Source organism: Puntigrus tetrazona, chromosome 7 (assembly GCF_018831695.1).
Source record: "Puntigrus tetrazona isolate hp1 chromosome 7, ASM1883169v1, whole genome shotgun sequence".
Lineage (NCBI taxonomy): Eukaryota > Metazoa > Chordata > Actinopteri > Cypriniformes > Cyprinidae > Puntigrus > Puntigrus tetrazona.
The window spans coordinates 3,916,773-3,935,766 of NC_056705.1; the positions used below are offsets into that span (position 1 = coordinate 3,916,773).

Consider the following 18,994-nt stretch of genomic DNA (forward strand, 5'->3'; position numbering starts at 1 on the left):
CTATCACAAAAAACAAAACATGTGAGCAATAGGTTGCAGTGAGTAGATGCAGACATTAAAGCCACTGCCGCAGCCTGGAGCTTTAGAGGTTTGTGCAGAAGCATTTGTGCAAATCTGTGCACCGACCTGATTTCAGTTATAGAGTGAGGGGTGGAGGAGATAGACTGTCTTAGATGCAATGTGATGTCTCTCCCAGTCAATGTAGTGCTATGTAGTGCATTCCTCCCACTCATCTGTACACCTGACTCATTCTTTTCCTCCATATGATCAGCAATAGAAACATTAACAAGACTGACAGTACATCTCAGACAGAACAGTAGTTCACCCTTATCTGAAATAAATATATATTCATAAATTCAAGTTCGTGAGATAAGAAAAGCTGCTCTTTTGTTGGTTTTGATTGCTTCTAATGTCCTCAACTGTCAGTCGCTTGGGTTAAAAGCATCTGCTAAATTACTAAATGTAAATAATATAATACAATTTTGTTAATGATTATACGCCATAAAATATTATACATAACGAAACAGCAAAACTTGTTTACTGGTTACAGGTAAGTTCCCCACTATACTCTAACTGTAATAAAAAAGCTATAATAGATTTAACATGACTTTTTTTTATTTTACAGTAAAATACTGTTAAATGTAGTTTACAGTGAAAAAACAAATCGGTATTCTCAGGATTACCTGGATAATACTTCTTATTTATTTGCATTCCATTTAAATAATCGTATTTATTATTGGTTTTTGTTAAACCTTATGGTTACATAAAGCGTGTTACATCTTATGTTGGTTAATTCTGTTTTATTGCATTATTTTAACATTACCATTTGTTCGTATTCGTGTGTATGACAAAGTGCACTCAGCTTCTGTAACATCCTGGGGTGAACTTTGTAATCTTCACGTGGCTTTATCTTTTACTATCGGTGTTATTGTAAAGGTTAGTCTATGTTAAAGATGCAAAACAGATTTTTGTTGCAACACGGTCACGTTACTGTAACTGAGCTGAAAAAAAATGGATTTAGTATTTTTGCCTTTTTTAAATTCTGGTCAGTTTCTTTTGTTTTCTTTTTATGTGTGTGTATCTGCTCCGTTGGTGTTTCTTTTTCTGCTGCAATAGCTTTCACTCTTCTGGCAAGGCTTTCCAGTAGATATTGGAACATGGCTGCAGGGATTTGCTCGCATTCAGATACAACGGCATCAGTGAGGTCAGGGACTGATGTAGAGTGATGGAGCCATGGCTGGCAGGCTGTGTTCCAGTTCACATAAACTCACTCAGTGGGGTTCACATTTTTCCACAACGGGTTCAGTAAATGTTTCTCAGGGTCCTGTGTCATTTTGCATATTTAATATTACAATAAAAATAATTTAAATGTCTTTAAAAATGACATGAATTATAAAACCTGATGGCATTTTCTGTTTAGTTATACATAAACATTTAGAACTTGTACTTTGTTTCTATGACGTGCATCCACTGCACAGTTGGGTCTCTCCAAACAGACGGACAGGTGATGGAGAAACCATGTGCCTCTGAACAGTAATAACTTTAATCTTACTGTAATCAATAGAAATCACCACTACAGCCCTTGCTGTAACCATCTCATGCCAACCAGATAAAGCCTGATTGGTTTGTGTGTTTTTCATTTGGCTAAACAATCATATAGCAACGTGATAGCAGAAGACACAGGAAGTGCTGATGTGTGAGAAGCATTTTTGTTTTCAGTTAACTGTCGTTTGAATATTATTTTTATAATCTCTTTTGGATGATTTTGCAAAACCAGACGCATTTGAGTGTAGCCCGATTACCTGACACACACATACAGTATATAATATATATTTGTGACCCAAGTGGTGGCTACATATAAAAATCATAATATATATTTTTAACTAAGAGTGTTTTATATGTTTTAAACTTATATCTTCTCATTAACATGCATCACTCTTGATATCTGCCAATATATGTCATATATTACATTTCCATATGGATATTTTCTCTTTTTTTTTGTCCTAGTTAGAAAAACCACAACTAGATCACCGTGGGATTTTAGCGACACAGAAGAAAACAGATATCAAGAACATTAAAATGATTATGTGAAGTAAACCTCTCTCCTTATTGCAGGTTAGAGTCATCAGTATAGTCATTTCTGGACAGCTTTTAGTTTTTTTCTTTGCTTTTTGCATGGTCATGGTGATGCCACCCCCCCGGACCCTGTGACTTCTCTGAAGCAGTGTAGGTTGTGGTTCAGTGATGCCGAAGTCATTTGGTGTGCAGTGCAGTGAGTAATCCTATGAAGATTAAAACAGCAATAGCCTCACAGCTGGGAATATGTACGTATGCATGTGTGCGTGTGGATAAAAGCGAGAGAGAGGGAGGACCGTTAGCGATTTTGTGCTATCAGCTGACCTAAAGTTTCCCTGACAACAGAACATTTTCCATGCTCTAAACCCCCTGCACAAAACACGCACACATTGTTTGGTGCCACTTGAAAATGGACTCACCACAAATGCTTACGTCACTTGTTTACCATTTCCCAGCTCAGCACACTCTCCCTAGTTCGGTTCACTTAATCACAGTTCCCTCTACCTCTTGTGCACACACACACACATCTACACAACCCCACGATCACGCACACGGAGTGTTATGTAACGAGCTGTTTCTTGTTTTCATGCATGCAATTCCAGTTGATGAGATGTGAAGTGTCAAGCCGTTGGTAGCACCGATGTTGTCGTTCTGAAGGATGGCAGTTGGAGGGATAAGATGGTCAGTGTCCCTTCAACGGTTTGTCCACTGCAGGGCTGATGTAAACAAGCCAGGGCTGTGACACAGTTCCAGCAGTGCAGTTCCAGCTCATACGGAAAGTACTTCCCTCTAGTGGTGAGTATATAAATTCCAAACACACTGCTGGCCTTTTGACAAATTCATTCTGGCTCACTCAGCTCTTCTGCTCCAGCGCTTCAGGTCGAGGGTTCATGTTTGCATTATGATTGGATTATTTGAGGGCACAGGCTTTTAACCCCAAAGCAAAGGATTCCTAAAAATACTTGCATAAACATTGTGCCCTCGTAATCATGACCATAAGCAATTTCTCTGTATGTAAGGCCTATAGGCCATTTGCTCTGATATCATTTAATAAAGTAAAACGTTTTTTATGTAATAAAGCAGTTTATAGATACCTTTCGGTTTCTGGGCAGAGGCAGGGGATGTGGTGGTGTCCCTGCACATTTACTGAAATCTTAAATTCTTCCCTTGCCCTTTTTTTCTAATGGACAAGTATGCTCACATAGAGGTTTTAATGGCGCAATGTGCACGTATAGATGAAGATTTAAAATTCAAAGAGATAAGATAATCTATACAGCATGTAACCTGGCATTTCAAACAAACAACTTCACTTCTTTTTCTATCAAGTTGCTTTTGCGTGTAGTTTCCAAATTGTGTTGCACAATGACAAATAAATTCTTTTTAATTCTTTTAAACAAATAAATACATTTTTTTAAACCCTGCTTAAGAAGACTACTGTTTCTTGTGATAAATAATTAGCTAGCAAGTCTTGAATGCCCAAACGCTCATAGTATATCGGTGTATTTTGGTAAAAAAGTAATACACACATAAAAATATATTCATTATATATTTATTTCAAACATACTAATAAGTATACACAATACATTCTTGCTGAGAAAAGCATTTTAATGCATAATTTCTTTTTTAGTAGGTTTTTCATTAGGATGTATATTTATATTTTGTAATCAAAGTTCAGATTTTCTTTTCTTTAACATCATTCACAAATTTAGCTTTTTCAGTGAAATCTGACTCAGTGACTCATTACTCTTTAAAAACTGACACTAGAGTTTCTGTATTCTATCTACATTCTATCTACCACAAAATAAGTTTCTTTTTTTCTATATTCTATCTACTTGATTTTCTTATATATACTTTCTATATATATATATGCTTGCATGTTGTTGTCCTTTTGCTGGTTTTGATTGCTTCCATTGTCTCCATTTGCAAGTTGCTTTGAATAAAAGCGTATGTTAAATGACTAAAGTGTAAAATGTAAATGAGTGCATGTATCCAATTCATATCACATTTATGTATACATATGAATAACGCCTGAAACCGATCTGAGAATATTGAATATTTTCCTATTTTCTTTTTTACACTTTGCTGAAACTGCCAAAAATAAACCCAAACGAATAAAAATCATCCAAATGATTCAGCTTAAATGTTGAAAGGATTCATTGCAGTGATGTAGGAACCAGTGAGCAGGAACATTCTACCACCTCAGAGAAAGAACCAAGCAAAAATACAGCCTAAATTATTATGTCCTTCAAAAGCTATTAATAAATGATAACGTGAAACTCTGTAAATGTTTCTTTAAACCCATTGTAATCCCTGGATCTTTAGGTTCAGTTTAGTGAATGTACTGTAGGTGGCGGTAAAGTCGTCTATTAAACCAGGAGAAGAAGTATACACCTTGTGTTACATTAAAAAACTTCCCGACAGGCTGGCTGGAATTTGCAAGATTCGTTGCTTGCATAAAATAACACAGCATGAACGACACTTTAATTAAATCACATTATATGCAGATAATTCCGATAATTGTTTGATGAGCATCCTGAAAATAACACGGAAGTTGACATGAACTGACTCCCGTTTCAGAAGTCTTCGTTCAAAGGTAACTCAATAGTTTGTTATGGTTTCTGGTATGTAAATATTTTTTTATTTGCCAAAGTGACGCTTTTAAATGCTTACCAAATTTTACAATACGATCATTTGGCAATTAACGTTATTGTTAGGCCTTTTACTTATATAGCATATTTTAATTATGTATTAAAATATATTGGAGTTGCTTCAAAATAGTGAAAGCATCCCGTTAGCATTCCGTTTAAGAAAGAAAGTGATTCGTTCTGCTTTGTGTAAGTTGTAATTGCATTGGTCTGCATATGTTTTTAGGTTAGACTGAACCTCAAGGGAAATGAATCAGTTATATACAGTAAAAGGCTGATCGCTTAGAAATTAGATGAAAGAAAAGCATTAGTTATACTCTGTGTGGAAAAAAGCGCAGTATGTGAATGAGTCTAATGGTCTGCTTATGTTTTTAGGTTAGAGTGACAGGATATGTTACTAAATAGAAATTGGGACAGATTCATATATTAGCATTAGTTTTTATGCGTGTAATAAAGTTTTGCACATATTTGGTATGTACATGTTTATCCACCCTAAAACCTGTCAATACTTATGGATGTTAAATAAGGAAATATATAAAATAGAAATGAACATTTATTAACATTTATATAAACAAACTGACTTTTTTGTTGACATATATTGTTTACATATAGCTGCCATGGCCACATAAAAATAATCATATAAATATCGTTAGAGTATGTACACAATCGAATCAGGGAGAATGTACATTTTTATGTAGGTAACATGTCATATATTAAATTTTCATATATAAGCTATTATTTTCTTGCTCTAAAAAAAAGCACAACTCTTTGGATAAACTCCATGTGTCTTTTGTCCCCTCAGGTGTCCTCTGCAACGATGGAAGGTGCCTCAAAAAGTGATGCCACACCACAGACGGCTGTTGCTGCACAAGTTCCGTTCATCGACCTCTGCACAGTTCTGGAGAACATCCAAAAGACCAAACTTCGACCAGACAAAAGCAAAATTCTAAAGGATTTTATTGATTCTTGGAGGAACTTCCATGCAGCACTTCACAAGGACAATTCTAATACCACAGATTCATTTTACGCAGCGATGCGTCTTATTGTGCCTCAATTTGAGCGAGAGCGAATGGCTTACGGTATAAAAGAAAACATGCTTGCCAAACTATACATTGAAGTTTTAGGCCTACCTAAAAATGGACCTGAGGCAAACAAACTTCTAAATTACAGAGCTCCAACCACGAGTCAAGGAGAAGCAGGGGACTTTGCCCTCATGGCCTACTTTGTCCTGAAGAAAAGGTGTACAAGTCAAGGGAATTTAAGCATTAAAGAAGTCAATGACTTCTTGGATTCCGTAGCTATCAACAATGCTAGCAAACAGAAAGATCAAGTGAAGAAAAGCCTTTTGCATCTGATAACCCAGAGTTCAGCTTTGGAACAAAAGTGGCTCATTAGAATGATCCTCAAGGACATGAAACTTGGTATCAGCAAGGAGACAGTACTTCAGGTTTTCCATCCAGATGCAGCAGAACTCTACAATGTCACCACAGATCTGAATAAGGTCTGCCGACAACTTCATGATCCATCTGTGTCCCTCAGTGAGGTCTCCATTGATATGTTTTCTGCCTTTAAACCGATGTTGGCCGCTGTTGCCAATGTGAGACAGATAGAGAAGCAAATGGGCAACCGGACATTCTATATTGAGACAAAGCTTGATGGTGAACGCATTCAGCTGCACAAAGCTGGAGACGTTTACAAATACTATACGAGGAACTCTTATGAGTACACGCAACAGTTTGGGGCCTCTCCACTAGAGGGCTCCCTCACACCATACATTCACAACGTCTTTAAACCTCATGTGGTAAACTGCATACTGGATGGAGAGATGATGGCTTATAACCCTACGACTGAGACCTTCATGCAGAAGGGCAGCAAGTTCGATATTAAAAGGTTGATGGATGACTCTGATTTGCAAACCTGCTTTTGCGTGTTTGACGTCTTGTTAGTAAACAATCAGAAGTTTGCCAATGAACCTCTAAAGAAGCGTTACGAAATTCTTGAGACTATATTTACGCCAGTCAAAGGTCGTATACAGCTGGTCACAAAAATTGAATGCAAAACAATGCAAGACGTGGTGAATTCTCTCAATGAGGCCATTGACAATCTAGAAGAGGGAATTATGGTGAAGGATCCCATGTCCATCTATAAGCCAGATAAACGGGGAGAAGGTTGGGTGAAAATTAAGCCTGAATATGTGGATGGTCTGATGGATGAGCTCGATCTGCTAATAGTGGGAGGCTACTGGGGTAAAGGCCGGAGAAGCGGGATGCTCTCTCATTTTCTGTGTGCTGTAGCAGAGGTGCCAAGTCCAGGGGAGAAGCCTACGGTTTTCCATACCCTCTGCCGCATTGGATCAGGCTACACCATGAAGGAACTCTACGATCTTGGTCTGAAGTTGGCCAAACATTGGAAGGTTTACAACAGAAATAATCCTCCGCTGCCATCTTGTGTGGAACAGAAAAACCAGAGGTTTACATAGAACCACGCAACTCAGTGATCATACAGGTCAAAGCTGCAGAGATCGTCTCCAGTGAAATGTATAAGACCAACTGCACATTACGTTTTCCCAGAATAGAAAGAATCAGAGAAGACAAAGAGTGGTATCAGTGCATGACCTTGACTGAACTGAGCCAGTTCCGCTCCAGAGCTTCTGGAAAGCTGGCATCCAGACATCTACATATCCAAGAGGACCAGCCTGAAAAGAAGAAGCACAGGTTTGTAGCCAAGCCCAAGAAGACAATCGGAGTCATTGACCACTTTAAATCTCAGGATTTATCAGCAGTCATCAAAGAGACGGATATGTTTGAAGATGTGGAGTTTTGTGTGATAAATGGTAATGAGGAAAATTCCAAGGCAGAGCTTGAGAAAGTTGTGGCCCGCTGTGGAGGCATTGTTGTGCAGAACCCTGGGAAAGATACGTACTGTGTGATTGCAGCTGTGCAGAACATGAGAGTAAAGAACCTCATCTCCTCAGACCAGCATGATGTGGTGTGGGCTACTTGGCTTCTGGAGTGTCTGGAAAATAAGCAGGTTATACCATGGCAACCTCGTCACATGATCCACATGTCACCTTCCACCAGGGACCACTTCGCTGAAGGGTATGATCAGTATGGAGACAGTTATTATGTTGACACTGATGAACAACAGCTGAGGGAAGTCTTTGAAAGGATTGGCCCGACAGAAGAAGCTGAATGTTCATCAGTGGCACAGATAGAAGCAGATAATGCCTGGGACAATTTGCCCACTAGCGTTTTTAGGCCTTACACTGCATACTTTGACCGGTGTGCCGACTTGGGAGATCCAAAAACCATCATAAAGGGTACAAGTTTGGACACACGTGCCTTAGAGTTCCGATTTCATGGTGGTACGGTTGTGGAGAAACTGAGGGAAGGAATCTCCCATGTCATAGTCGAAAGTGAGAGAAGAACTCTGGACTTGAAGACGCTGAGGCGACTACATACTAAGAAGTTCAAAATTGTCAGAGAATCTTGGGTGACCGATTCCATCAAAGCAGGTCATGTAGTGGATGAGACCGACTACCTAATATAACAATGAAGGCTACTACACAAAATATAAGTCTAGAAGATTGTGGTGTTTTAAAACGAGCTATAATAACCTATACTGGATACGCATTAGTTGCATTTAAAGGTAACCATTTTAATATATAAACTGTTGGGACCGGAAAGGATTACAGTATGTGACAGTACATCAGTACCTTGCTTTTAAAGTGTGTTGTATGTCTCTGATTTAAAGCACTAAGTAAGACTGTGTTTGATTTAAAGCACTGAAAACATTTTTACAGATGGAAATAATGCCATTTTGGAGGGGAAAAAGTTTATTTTTCTCATACACTTTTTGTTGTAAATAAAAATGTCAAAATTATGTGATTTATTAAATGGGGTGGTTATAACCTAATGGTTAAGAGTCTCAGCCTTTATATGTTGCCCTATTAATTACATTGATACTGTACTATTACTTAAGATGGAAATTACATGCAAAATAACATGTAATTAAATTTGATTCTTAAAGAAGCATTCACAATTTTAATTGAAGCTGTCAAAAGTGTTTTTCTTGTACATTAACTTGACTCATTACAGTCAGACAAATTGAGCTTCTGACAAGCTTGAAGTTCCATTTGAACAGCTTGTCAAGCACACTGAATTTATTGTGCGAGAGCTGTAGCTTTCTAATTGTTTGGAATGGGAGTTACTGCAATGCTTCCAGAGATCTCATTTCCAGAGCGTTAATAAAACGATAGAGGCTTCACACTCAAACACATTCAGCTGTGTGTCTAGGTATTGTAAAGATAGACTTGCGTTTGAGTAATATGGATATTACACTAGCTAATTGGTGTGAGTTTGTGAAGGTGTGTGAGTGACAAATTCATCCTTCATTGAAAATGAAAGTTATGAAAACCACATTTAGTGTGGAAGGTGCTTTGGTTTGGAAATTTATACTGCAGAGCCATAACAGGAATGGTCCTAAGACAATAGAGTGTGATGTGTTTAGGGAGGGACTTTAGATTTATATTTCTTTCTTGAAATCTGGTCTGAATAGCCACAGACAACATCTTTTAAGTGAACCAGACCTTTAAAGTGAAAATTGTCATTAGATAATTGGCATAGTACAATGACCGTTTTCCATTTTCAGCACAGTTTGCCATTAGTTTACTGGTTTACTCCAACTCTAAGTATTAGATAACAAGATTTTTTTTTTTAATAATGACAGAAGTATCAGTCTCTTCTGGAATGTAAAGTCTAAGAGACAAGAAGACACATTACCTCATCAGTTGAAAAGATACAGACTGCTATTATAAACAATCGCACCGGCAGAGTGTGAAAAGAAAACCCTGGGAAGAAAAGTTTTTGTGCAAATTCTTCATTGTCTCTTTTTGTTTGGTCTTTCGCATGCATTATAAGCTTTGAGTGTGAAACCGCCCTCCCGTGCAGATCTACAGGGAGAGTGAAGCTCGCTAACAAAGAAGAAAAACAAATACTTATTTTGGATCAGAAAAGCAAGGACGTCGAAAGGTAATATGAATCTGACCGAAGATGTGTCCCAGAGTGCCTGCTATAGCTGGTGCGCCCACTGTTAAAGGTTTCCTTTATGGAAAAGGTCAGGATTATCGTGAGTTTATATCAGCCTGCAGTAACTTTGACTGCTTTTTGAGTTTAGTCGCTGATATTGTTTACGGGCTTTGCAGTATTATTTTTTTGAAAGATTAAAGATTTTAATATCGATTAGCCTTGGTTTGTGTTTTGATGTTAAAGTCCAGAGGAAAGCATATTATATTTTTTCTCCCGTGCAGTTTTTCGTTGAGCAGTTAAGTCTAAGTCAGTTAGCAGCAGTAATTGGGTGTTTATACTAGGTAGAGAAGAAAAGATCCAATACCCCGGGGCTTCCTGGAAATAAACGTACTTGTAAGAAAAACATCCCCCCGACCCCAGCCCACTGAAAGCTAGAAGATTTGACTCAAAAGTGGGGAATTTGCCTTGCAAAGGAGTTTGCTTTCCCTCCGGTGACGTGTTAGTTTAAAGCCACCGGTCCAAGGATGTTTAAGGAAGATCCTGTCAAAAGCAATTTGTCTTGAGTTATGTAAGGCGGACGGTGTTATTGGCATGAGTCAATGCTGCTTATCATATGGAGTGACAAAACATGTTTTTTTAATTTATTTTTTTGAACCAACCCTCATTATCCAGCATTCTAATGTCTCCTGAATTATCTGATGTGCTTGGCCACTGAATAGCATGTGCATATCCAACTGGCTTAATTCACCTCAGCTTCCTGCCAAGAGTTGTTTTGATAAATGTAATTTTATCCCGGTGTCTGTATAGCCATTGGTCTTTTTCAGAGAAAACTCCATCATGATTGGTTATTACTGAGACGAAGACAGTTATTACTAAAAGAAATGATGATGATGATGATGATGATGGTGATGGTGATGATGACAAATTATTGTTGTTGGTTTAATAATGATGACTTTATAATGAATAAGGAAACAGAGAAGGAAACACAAAGAAAGGACTGCTGGAAATTTCAGCATAACATTGCATTCTTATACATGAGTCATACTGTATAATTTGAGAGCCTGCTGAATTATAGCCTTGCTTTGTGTGTTTGCTCAGCTTGAATACTATTGTCGTTTTAATGCCATGATCTCAGCACACATACGGGCACCCGCTGTGGTATGAATGGAGTTTACAGGTCTCAGATCCCCAGCCTAACATCCTTTAAATGAGTGCGATAGTACTCGTATTCAGATAAGGCTTTCAATCAGAATATTTTTCTCTGTCTGTTTCCTGTCTCAGGAGAAGGGAGGATAAATCCACATTCCGAGGGATTATATGTTGTCTTTGACCCGCTTCTGAATGTTCGCTTTGAAGTGATGAAACATTTTGAAAAGGGCTGTGGAGAGGAGAGAGGATTTACCTTGCACCTCTGTAAGGGCATGTTTTGATCTAAACGGCTTCACATGAAATCCTTGTTCGGTATGTTTTGTTTCGCTTAGAGGCACAGTGGTGTCCTTTTTCTTCCCAATTCATCCTAAAGATCTACGTCTAAGAAGCGTAAACAGATGCATATGTAAAATATGTATATCAAAATTTAAATATACGCCATGTAAAAGCTCTTTTGGAGAGACATTCCATCAATGTCTTATTTATTGTCTTTTTAATGTATTTGATTACAGTCTAAAGCATGATATTTTAGTAAATCGTGCCAGGTCAAACACATTAGATGCCCTTGGCTTATTCTGTATATGCAACCTGTTCCGCTCAGTCCCCTTTTTGGATATCAACTAAAAGTTTCTTTCGGTGAGATATTCCTTCAGTCTCTCGTTTCTGGTTTGCTTACTGTATCTGAAAAAAACACAACTTCTCACAATCTATTGATTTTGATTACCGAAAAAGCTCAGAGGGGTAACTGTGAATAAATAATGGTGTGTGCATTCCCCAAAGTTGTTTTGCTTCAACATCAGTCAGTTTGGTTCCTTTAAGTCGTTTTAAATCTACGGTTTCTTGCAGCTCAAGAAATGAATCTGACCCTGTTTATGGATATTGTTCCAAGATAACATCCTCAGGTGTGCTTAAAGATAGCGCCTTCGCTCTCCACACTCCTGACTATATCCTTTCACCAATTACCCATGAATATGCTGAGTACACAACTATAAAGGCTTATGTCAATGTCTTCTTAATTACAATATGCGGGCTTTAAGGATAGATCGTAATTAAAAGGTGTTGAAAATTGAGAGGCGATATAAATTCAGCAACCTTGCAATTGGTAGAATGTTGCAATAGGTGTAATAAATTGGGAAAACTTGATGCATGGTAATGCATGTTTAAAGCATTTGGCAACATGTGACCATATGGCCTGTAGCAGACAAATACTGCATGCTGGAATGAGGAAATGGAAAGTGTTCTTAATTGCTACTTCAAAGTGCAACGCAGGACTTAATTGTAGCTTGACTAATAATAGTTAATGACCAGAAATAACAAATAATAGTGGTGCCAAATAAACAAAACCACTGTGTTTACAAGAAGCATTCTCCGCGCATCCTATTTATACTCTTAAAAACAAAGATTCTGAGAGTTTGCAATAACCATTTTGGGTCCAAATCACCTTACGGTGAACAGCTGTTGTCATTTTTTCAACTTTCTGTGCATTGGAAAGTTTCAATGGATGTTAAAAGTTCTTCATTCAAACCACTGCTGGAAATAATGTTGTAAAGCAAATAGAAAAATCATTGTAATTATTGCCACTCGCTGTTTTTAGATTTTCTGTTAAGTCAATACACATTAGGCGCATGTTTTCACATTTGTGACCCGTTTTCTATTAGCTTTCTCATCGCAGCATCTATCATCGTGCTGCTGATTAGAGAGAATGAAGGAGATGAAGGGAAAAAAATGCGCTTTGCAAGCATGAACACATATGCCGTTGATTAGACAGCTCTAATGTGTCGAGTTTCAGGTCATTACATGCTCTGCGAGTATTTGTTTGTCGATTTATGCAAATGCGACAGGTTCACACACTACCAAATGGCTGTCCAGAGACGAAAAAATCTAAATCAAAAACAAAGACCGACCTTCCAATAAAAAAGAAAAAGGCGGTGTAGGAAAATTCAAGTTTTGTTTTGACCAACCTATGGTGCGTTACATCATCTTACGGTTTTGTGGACTGCTTATATCGATTATGCTTTAAAGGTTTGTCCACATAAACCAATTATGACTGGACCATTTTGATTTGCGTGGAGGTGCGTTTTCAAGAAATCATTTTTTTTGTGTTTCAAGAACAAAGGTCATACAGGTTGGGATCGTCACAAAATGACGAAACTAACCCTTTGCATATAGTTATATATACGCTTTAAATACACATTTATCAGCGATGAGTATGGCAGTGTATACTGGAACTGCTTTATATTGGTTAAATCATGTAGAAATATCTCTTTAAAGTAATAATCCCAGGTTACCATTTTTTTACCAATCATAAATATGACTGAATTTATGCCAATGTGATTTAAGCCTTACAGCATCTTGGCACTCTCGCTTTGCAGAGTGCATGACATATAGTCTATCTGACCTAATGTTGGTTTCAAGCAATAATGCATAGTTTCCCAGTGCACGAGCTCTTCTTGTGCAGCTGTTCAACCTGTTGATGTAAACGTGTTATAGATTCTAACGTGATGATTATGAGGGCTTATTTTCTTGACCGGCAACCATGTTATCTCTCGCCACGGTGTATCGGCTCAGCCTATACGAACAGTTTGCAAATCGGCCGGGTCGCCGCGATGGATCAATCACATCGCACGAGCTGACGCAAATGACCCTGCTCTCTTTCAAGAACTCTTTCAAAACGAACATGGCGGCAACTTAGCGTTCGGCCAAAATGACTGTGGGTCGTTTCGCGAGAAAAGATCCCACCTTGTCGGACCGAGGAGGCGAGATTCAGCGTTTCGAAACGAGAAGTCCTTGCGCTTTCCACCAGAGCGAGCGGCCAGACGCTGCTGGCTTTTCCGCGTTGTAGCGGCTCTGCGCAAAAGGGGAGAGCGGAACCCATGACAGACGAGCAGGGAGAGACATGTTGCTACAGATAGCTGGGTTTTTCTCCGGAGAAGCACGGGGAGAGGGGACTCGACAATGAAAGCAGTAATCCCCCTGAACGCAGCAACCGATCGTTAATCGCGGAGGTGAGCCACGACCGCTCGTCAGCCATCGTTTAGTGGGCAAAACTCAAGGCAGACCTCCCGTCAATGACTATTGTGGCAGAAAAGCCCCCACGGTGGAGTCAGCCAGAGCTGCGCTTTCCCAAAATATGACCAGCGGTGCTTGGAAGTGTCGGCAGCGAGATGACGGCTTAAAAATTTGGTGCGCTCCCCGCGAGAACGAGAAGCCATTCACCGACTCCGAGAGGGCCCAGCGATGGCGATTGTCCTTAGCGTCCCTCTTATTCCTAACCGTTCTGCTTTCTGATCATCTGTGGTTCTGCGCCGAGGCCAAACTGACAAGGACCCGAGACAAGTTAGCTTCAGTGGACATGAGCGCGAACCACAGACCCGACCTCCCTTCAACACACAGCAGCCTCAGAAGAAACGAAGATGCTATTTTTGTAGTCAATTCTACCAAACCTTTGTGGCAACTAGAAACTTGCCACCCGGATGGTTTGTCTGAAAACTGCTTCACTTTTGTCGACGCTGACCACTTGTGCAGGGGCCTTTCGCAAACGGAGGGGACGCGGTGGATGAACACGAGCGATTTGTACCTTTCCTTTTGTAATTCGTACTCTCTTATGGATTTGCTTTACGGATCGTTAAGTCCGGACAATTTGAACTGCAGCCTCGACGTGATCGCGGACGGCGACCTAAACAGGTGCAGTCTGTGCGTTCAGGCGTACCAGCGTTACGACCTGCACGCGCAGGAGAAATATGAGGAATTTGAGACGATGGCAGACAAATACGAGACGGATGTGTACTCGGTGAGGACGTGCATGGAAGAATGCAAGGTAGGGCTTTATGATCTGGATCTCTCGTTTTCGCCGAACGGAGTTGGCTCTTCGTTCTCAGTCGTCATGGTAACTGGTGACAGTAACGCGGTGATGTTTTAGTGGGGGAAAAGTGCATTTCGTATTGTATTCGGCTTCCCCCCTCCCGCGTTTCGCATCTGTTGGCGGTGTCAACTTTGCGGTCGTCTCGTTTAAGAGACAGCACGGGCTTTTAAACTTTTCCTTTCCCGCTGTCTCGGATGATTCCTACAGCGCGGTCGACGCAAGAATCCATTGTTCTCAGGGAAGAAATGAAGTGTTTCTGCTGATCCAAGGTTACCGTGTCAATGCACAAAACGCCGCACAGCCGATCTTTCAACGTGCGTGCGTGCGTCACTCTGTAGCGCGCAGGTGCGTCTCTCCGAACTGAATATAGAGCTGCTCCGCCAGGTGTTCATTCACGTCCACCACACTGAGTGCATTTCAATAACGCTAATAGGGCAGCGGTGCTTTCCCGGCTAATCTCTCACAAGAGTATTTTCCCTCGCTCATTGGTCTTGTTTGCACAGCACTCCGCGCGCGCTGCAACAGGGTGCCCTCTTAACCGCCATAAACTTGACATTAAGGTTAATTTTCGAGCTCCCGCTGTCGTCCTAAATGGATTGCTCCTGGGCGACGAAAAAAGGGCACGCTGCGTGTATAGTTCCTGCGCGCTGATAAAAGCGATCTCGCCGTGTTCTTTGCGCCCGCGTGTTGCTTTGCGTAATTAATGGTCAAACATTTACCGAAAGCTTGTAAGTTGTCGTTTAAACGAAGGAGGAACAGATAAGCCGGTGAATAAGTGGGTGGCGTGTTTTGCTTATTCACCGGTTCATTTGGCACAGGACTCGATCGCTGCTCGCGCTGTCCGTGGTTCTGAAACGAAAGGACAGGCCTTTTGATGCGGGGGACATGTTTAATTGTGAACCTGGACCACATAACCGGTCAAAAAACTGAGATATATATATATATATATATATATATATATATATATATATATATATATATATATATATATATATATACATTATCTAAAAGCTGAATACACGAGCTCTCCGTTGATGCGTGATTTGTCAGAATAGGAGACGCAACTGTTCGAAAATCTGGAATCTGAGGGTGCAATGAAAGCAAAAATAATGAGAAAATCACCTTTAAAGTTGCACAAATGAAGCATATCGCTAACCAACGATTGAGTTATAAAATATCTTCATGGGACATGAGCTTTACTTAATATGATCTTTCCTAAGGATTTTTGGCATGAAAGAAAAATTATAATTTTGATCCTGCGTTTGCTCAAAATACACCCGCGCTATATGCGACCGCTTTTGTGGTCCGGCAAGGGTGACCAATATTACACAAGCAATTTGTATTTTTCTACCGCATCGTTGCCAGAGACGGTTATGACACTGCATCTGTGATACACCCGCAATCCCCAAAATCCTTATCTGTCTTTCTAAAGTCGCCTTTCATAAAAAAATCTCTTTTGTTAGTCAGAAACGATAGTAATAATCTATATAGTGTAAAAAGAGTTGAACAGAAGGTGAGAGTGAGGCTTTTTTCGACCTGTTGATGAGTTACGTTTCTTTTCAGGACGATTCCCGCTGCCACCTGTGCGTGGTGTTTTCTTTGCCTTGGCCATATCTTAGCGAAGTGCCCAGCCGCAGGACTGCCATTCAAAAAAAAAAAACCCTCCCATACGAATAATCTCCCCGAAGCAGCCTCTACAGAACAATTATTTCTATTAAATGCTTGCAAAGTATTGTTTGAGGATAGAAATTCTGGCCAGTAACCACAAATTAGTCTTTTGTGTTATTGTGGACGATAAGTCTATACTGTTTTGCTGCATTGTTCTTCTGTGCAGGAAAACATAAGCGCTCATCACTCCTGGCACAATACGGCCGAAGATATCGTGTCGTTATAGTGCATTTATATTCAGTGCTTTTTAATGCCTCGCAAGCGGGAAAGCATGCATGCAGTTGAATATTTATACCGTTCTGTTTCTCGGACATTTTCAACTGTCGAAGCGCATTACCGTAGCCTGATTAACTACCAGTGAGTGTGAATGAAGGCCGTAATGCAGAGGGATGTGGCAGGAGTCAGTCAGAGCCTCTGGCAAGCAGCTGCAAGGGATAGCCAGTCCCAGCTGTGATTAAGCAGCGAGAGATAGAGACGGAAAGAAAGACTGAGAGGACGGGTAATCACTGTGACACGCCGTCTCTGACAGCCGGATCAGCCTTCAGGTTGATTTCATTCGGCACCTTCCTCGCTCTGCATCGGAGTGTGGAAGACGCTGTTGCTTTTGACTGCGTGCATTGGTTCGTATTTCGTGAAAATGTGCTAAAGGTTCAGTTCAACTGCTATGAATAAACCAGACATTATAAATAGGCAACAAACAAATGAACAGAGGGAGGGGGTAGCGATTAGAGGAATAAACCAAAAAGGTTTTACTCAATAGTGTGCTATTCTTAGCTACTGTATTGAGCTCTGCGCCGTTGCACCGGTGTTACAGCTAGGCTGTTCTGTGACAAAGCAATCGCAAATCACTGATAACATGGGCCACGTTTAGTGTCTCAGAGACCAAAAGTGGACAGTAGTTTTCTTCAAAGGTGGAATGCCTTTGATGTCCTTTTTCACACTACAGTGCGTTCTCTTGTGTCACGTAATTAATTCCTCATTAAAAATCCTGCAGAAGAACACCGAGAAGCATACTGTGTTACTTGCCCTGACTTTTTCCACTCCGCTGCGATTGGAAACAGTTTGATTCTAGCAGTGAAACCTGCCGTTTCTTGCTGTAGAGAGTCACACGCCGCCCTCATTGCATTTCAATTGGAAATCTTTCTTAATGCTTGGAGTAGATCTTTGTGATTTCCGCTGATCGTCTCCCATGGGCAATATAGAAAGGCTTGTGGTATGGAGTCGATAGCTATTGAGGTGAAACCCTATTTACTGACAGTAGATAAGGACAAGCCCAACACTTCTCTTAGAGCATAGATAGTGTTAGCTCACTCGACAGGGTAAGATCTCTGCAAGGATTTAGCACAATTGCTTGTTCATTTCTTTCAAAGTTGAAGGGACATCTCTATTTTGTCTGTCGCCCACATTCTCCTTCTATTTTCTTTCTTCATTACAATGAAATGCATTAATTGATAATTGAATAATCTACTTATATATAGATTCCACATTTTTTCCATGTTGTGTCTTCTGTTCAGCATTGCTAAATGAAAGCAATAGCTTCCCACGAAAATGTGAATTTTGTCATCATTTCCTCACACTCTTATTGTTTTCCCCTGGTTTTCTTTCTTTTGTGGAACATGGAAAATAGGGTGATGAATGCTGACAGAATCAAACGATGACAAGGTTTTATGACAAGGTCAAACTTTTCCTTTAATGGGGTGATAAAGAAAGAATAAAGGAAGAAAGAGATTGTGATTTTGTGTTTTCAGTCTTTAAACGAACCACACAAATAGCAAGACAAAGGATTCGGCAAATGCCCATTCATTTCCAGCTTTGCATAATCGGGCTCTTTTTTAATCATCCTAATGGGTGGCATTTAGCTTATCAGGTTGGAGAGTCATCCTCCGTTCTAAAGATACACCTCACCGTGGTGTTTGCAGATGGTTGGGTAACCTTTTCATCATGGTCAAGTGTTTTAATTGAACAAAAATAGTGATATACTGATGTAATATTATGAAGTTATTACGATTTATATTTACATCAAGGTATTTATTTTAGTTTATTATATACACACAGTATAGAGCTTTTTACATATCATAGCTAGCATAATGCGTTCGTAGAGATGCCATTCGGATCAACTCATAGGCTGGAGCTCAGACCCCCTGCCACTCCTGTTCATTGAAATGAAGCTGTGGATTGGATGGGATTACGCTGATGGGTGGAGCTAAGAGGTTGAAGCTCTGGCTAGGGTCAGGTCTCCATGGCAGCATTAGAATGCTGAGTGTGTTTGCTTATTCATAAAAGCTTGCCGTGGGCTGCTGCAGCAGGCTTCCAGTGAGGGACACAACCACAACCAAGGTCACTGTCCCAGATCTCCGTTACATCACTGCCACTGCAAAAGGTGCCAGACCAACACGCATACGCTTTTATATATGTCAACTAATGGAGACATTTTATTTATTTATTTTGTACCACTTTAATAGATAATTCATTTATGAATTCATTTATTTAAATAACCCATGTTCTGTTGATAAAGTGATTTCTTGAAATAAAAGAAGACACTGACTGGGTTTGGTGATGAAGGCCGG

At 39.9% G+C, this 18,994-nt stretch overlaps 2 protein-coding genes across 2 annotated transcripts in view; both read left to right on the forward strand.

Annotated features, from left to right (window-relative positions):
- Positions 1-4,486: 4,486 nt before the first annotated feature.
- Positions 4,487-8,883, forward strand: lig4 (ligase IV, DNA, ATP-dependent). The gene is given in 3 exon segments (XM_043245856.1): positions 4,487-4,669; positions 5,524-7,156; positions 7,159-8,883. Coding segments are annotated over 2 exon segments (2,730 nt in total). The 5' UTR covers positions 4,487-4,669; positions 5,524-5,538; the 3' UTR covers positions 8,271-8,883.
- Positions 8,884-13,409: 4,526 nt separating this feature from the next.
- Positions 13,410-18,994, forward strand: part of nalf1 (NALCN channel auxiliary factor 1) — a 49,596-nt gene continuing 44,011 nt past the window's right edge. The window contains exon 1 of the mRNA XM_043243335.1: positions 13,410-14,714. Coding sequence (XP_043099270.1) covers positions 14,028-14,714 — 687 coding nt within the window. The 5' untranslated portion in view covers positions 13,410-14,027. The remainder of the gene's footprint in view (positions 14,715-18,994) is intronic.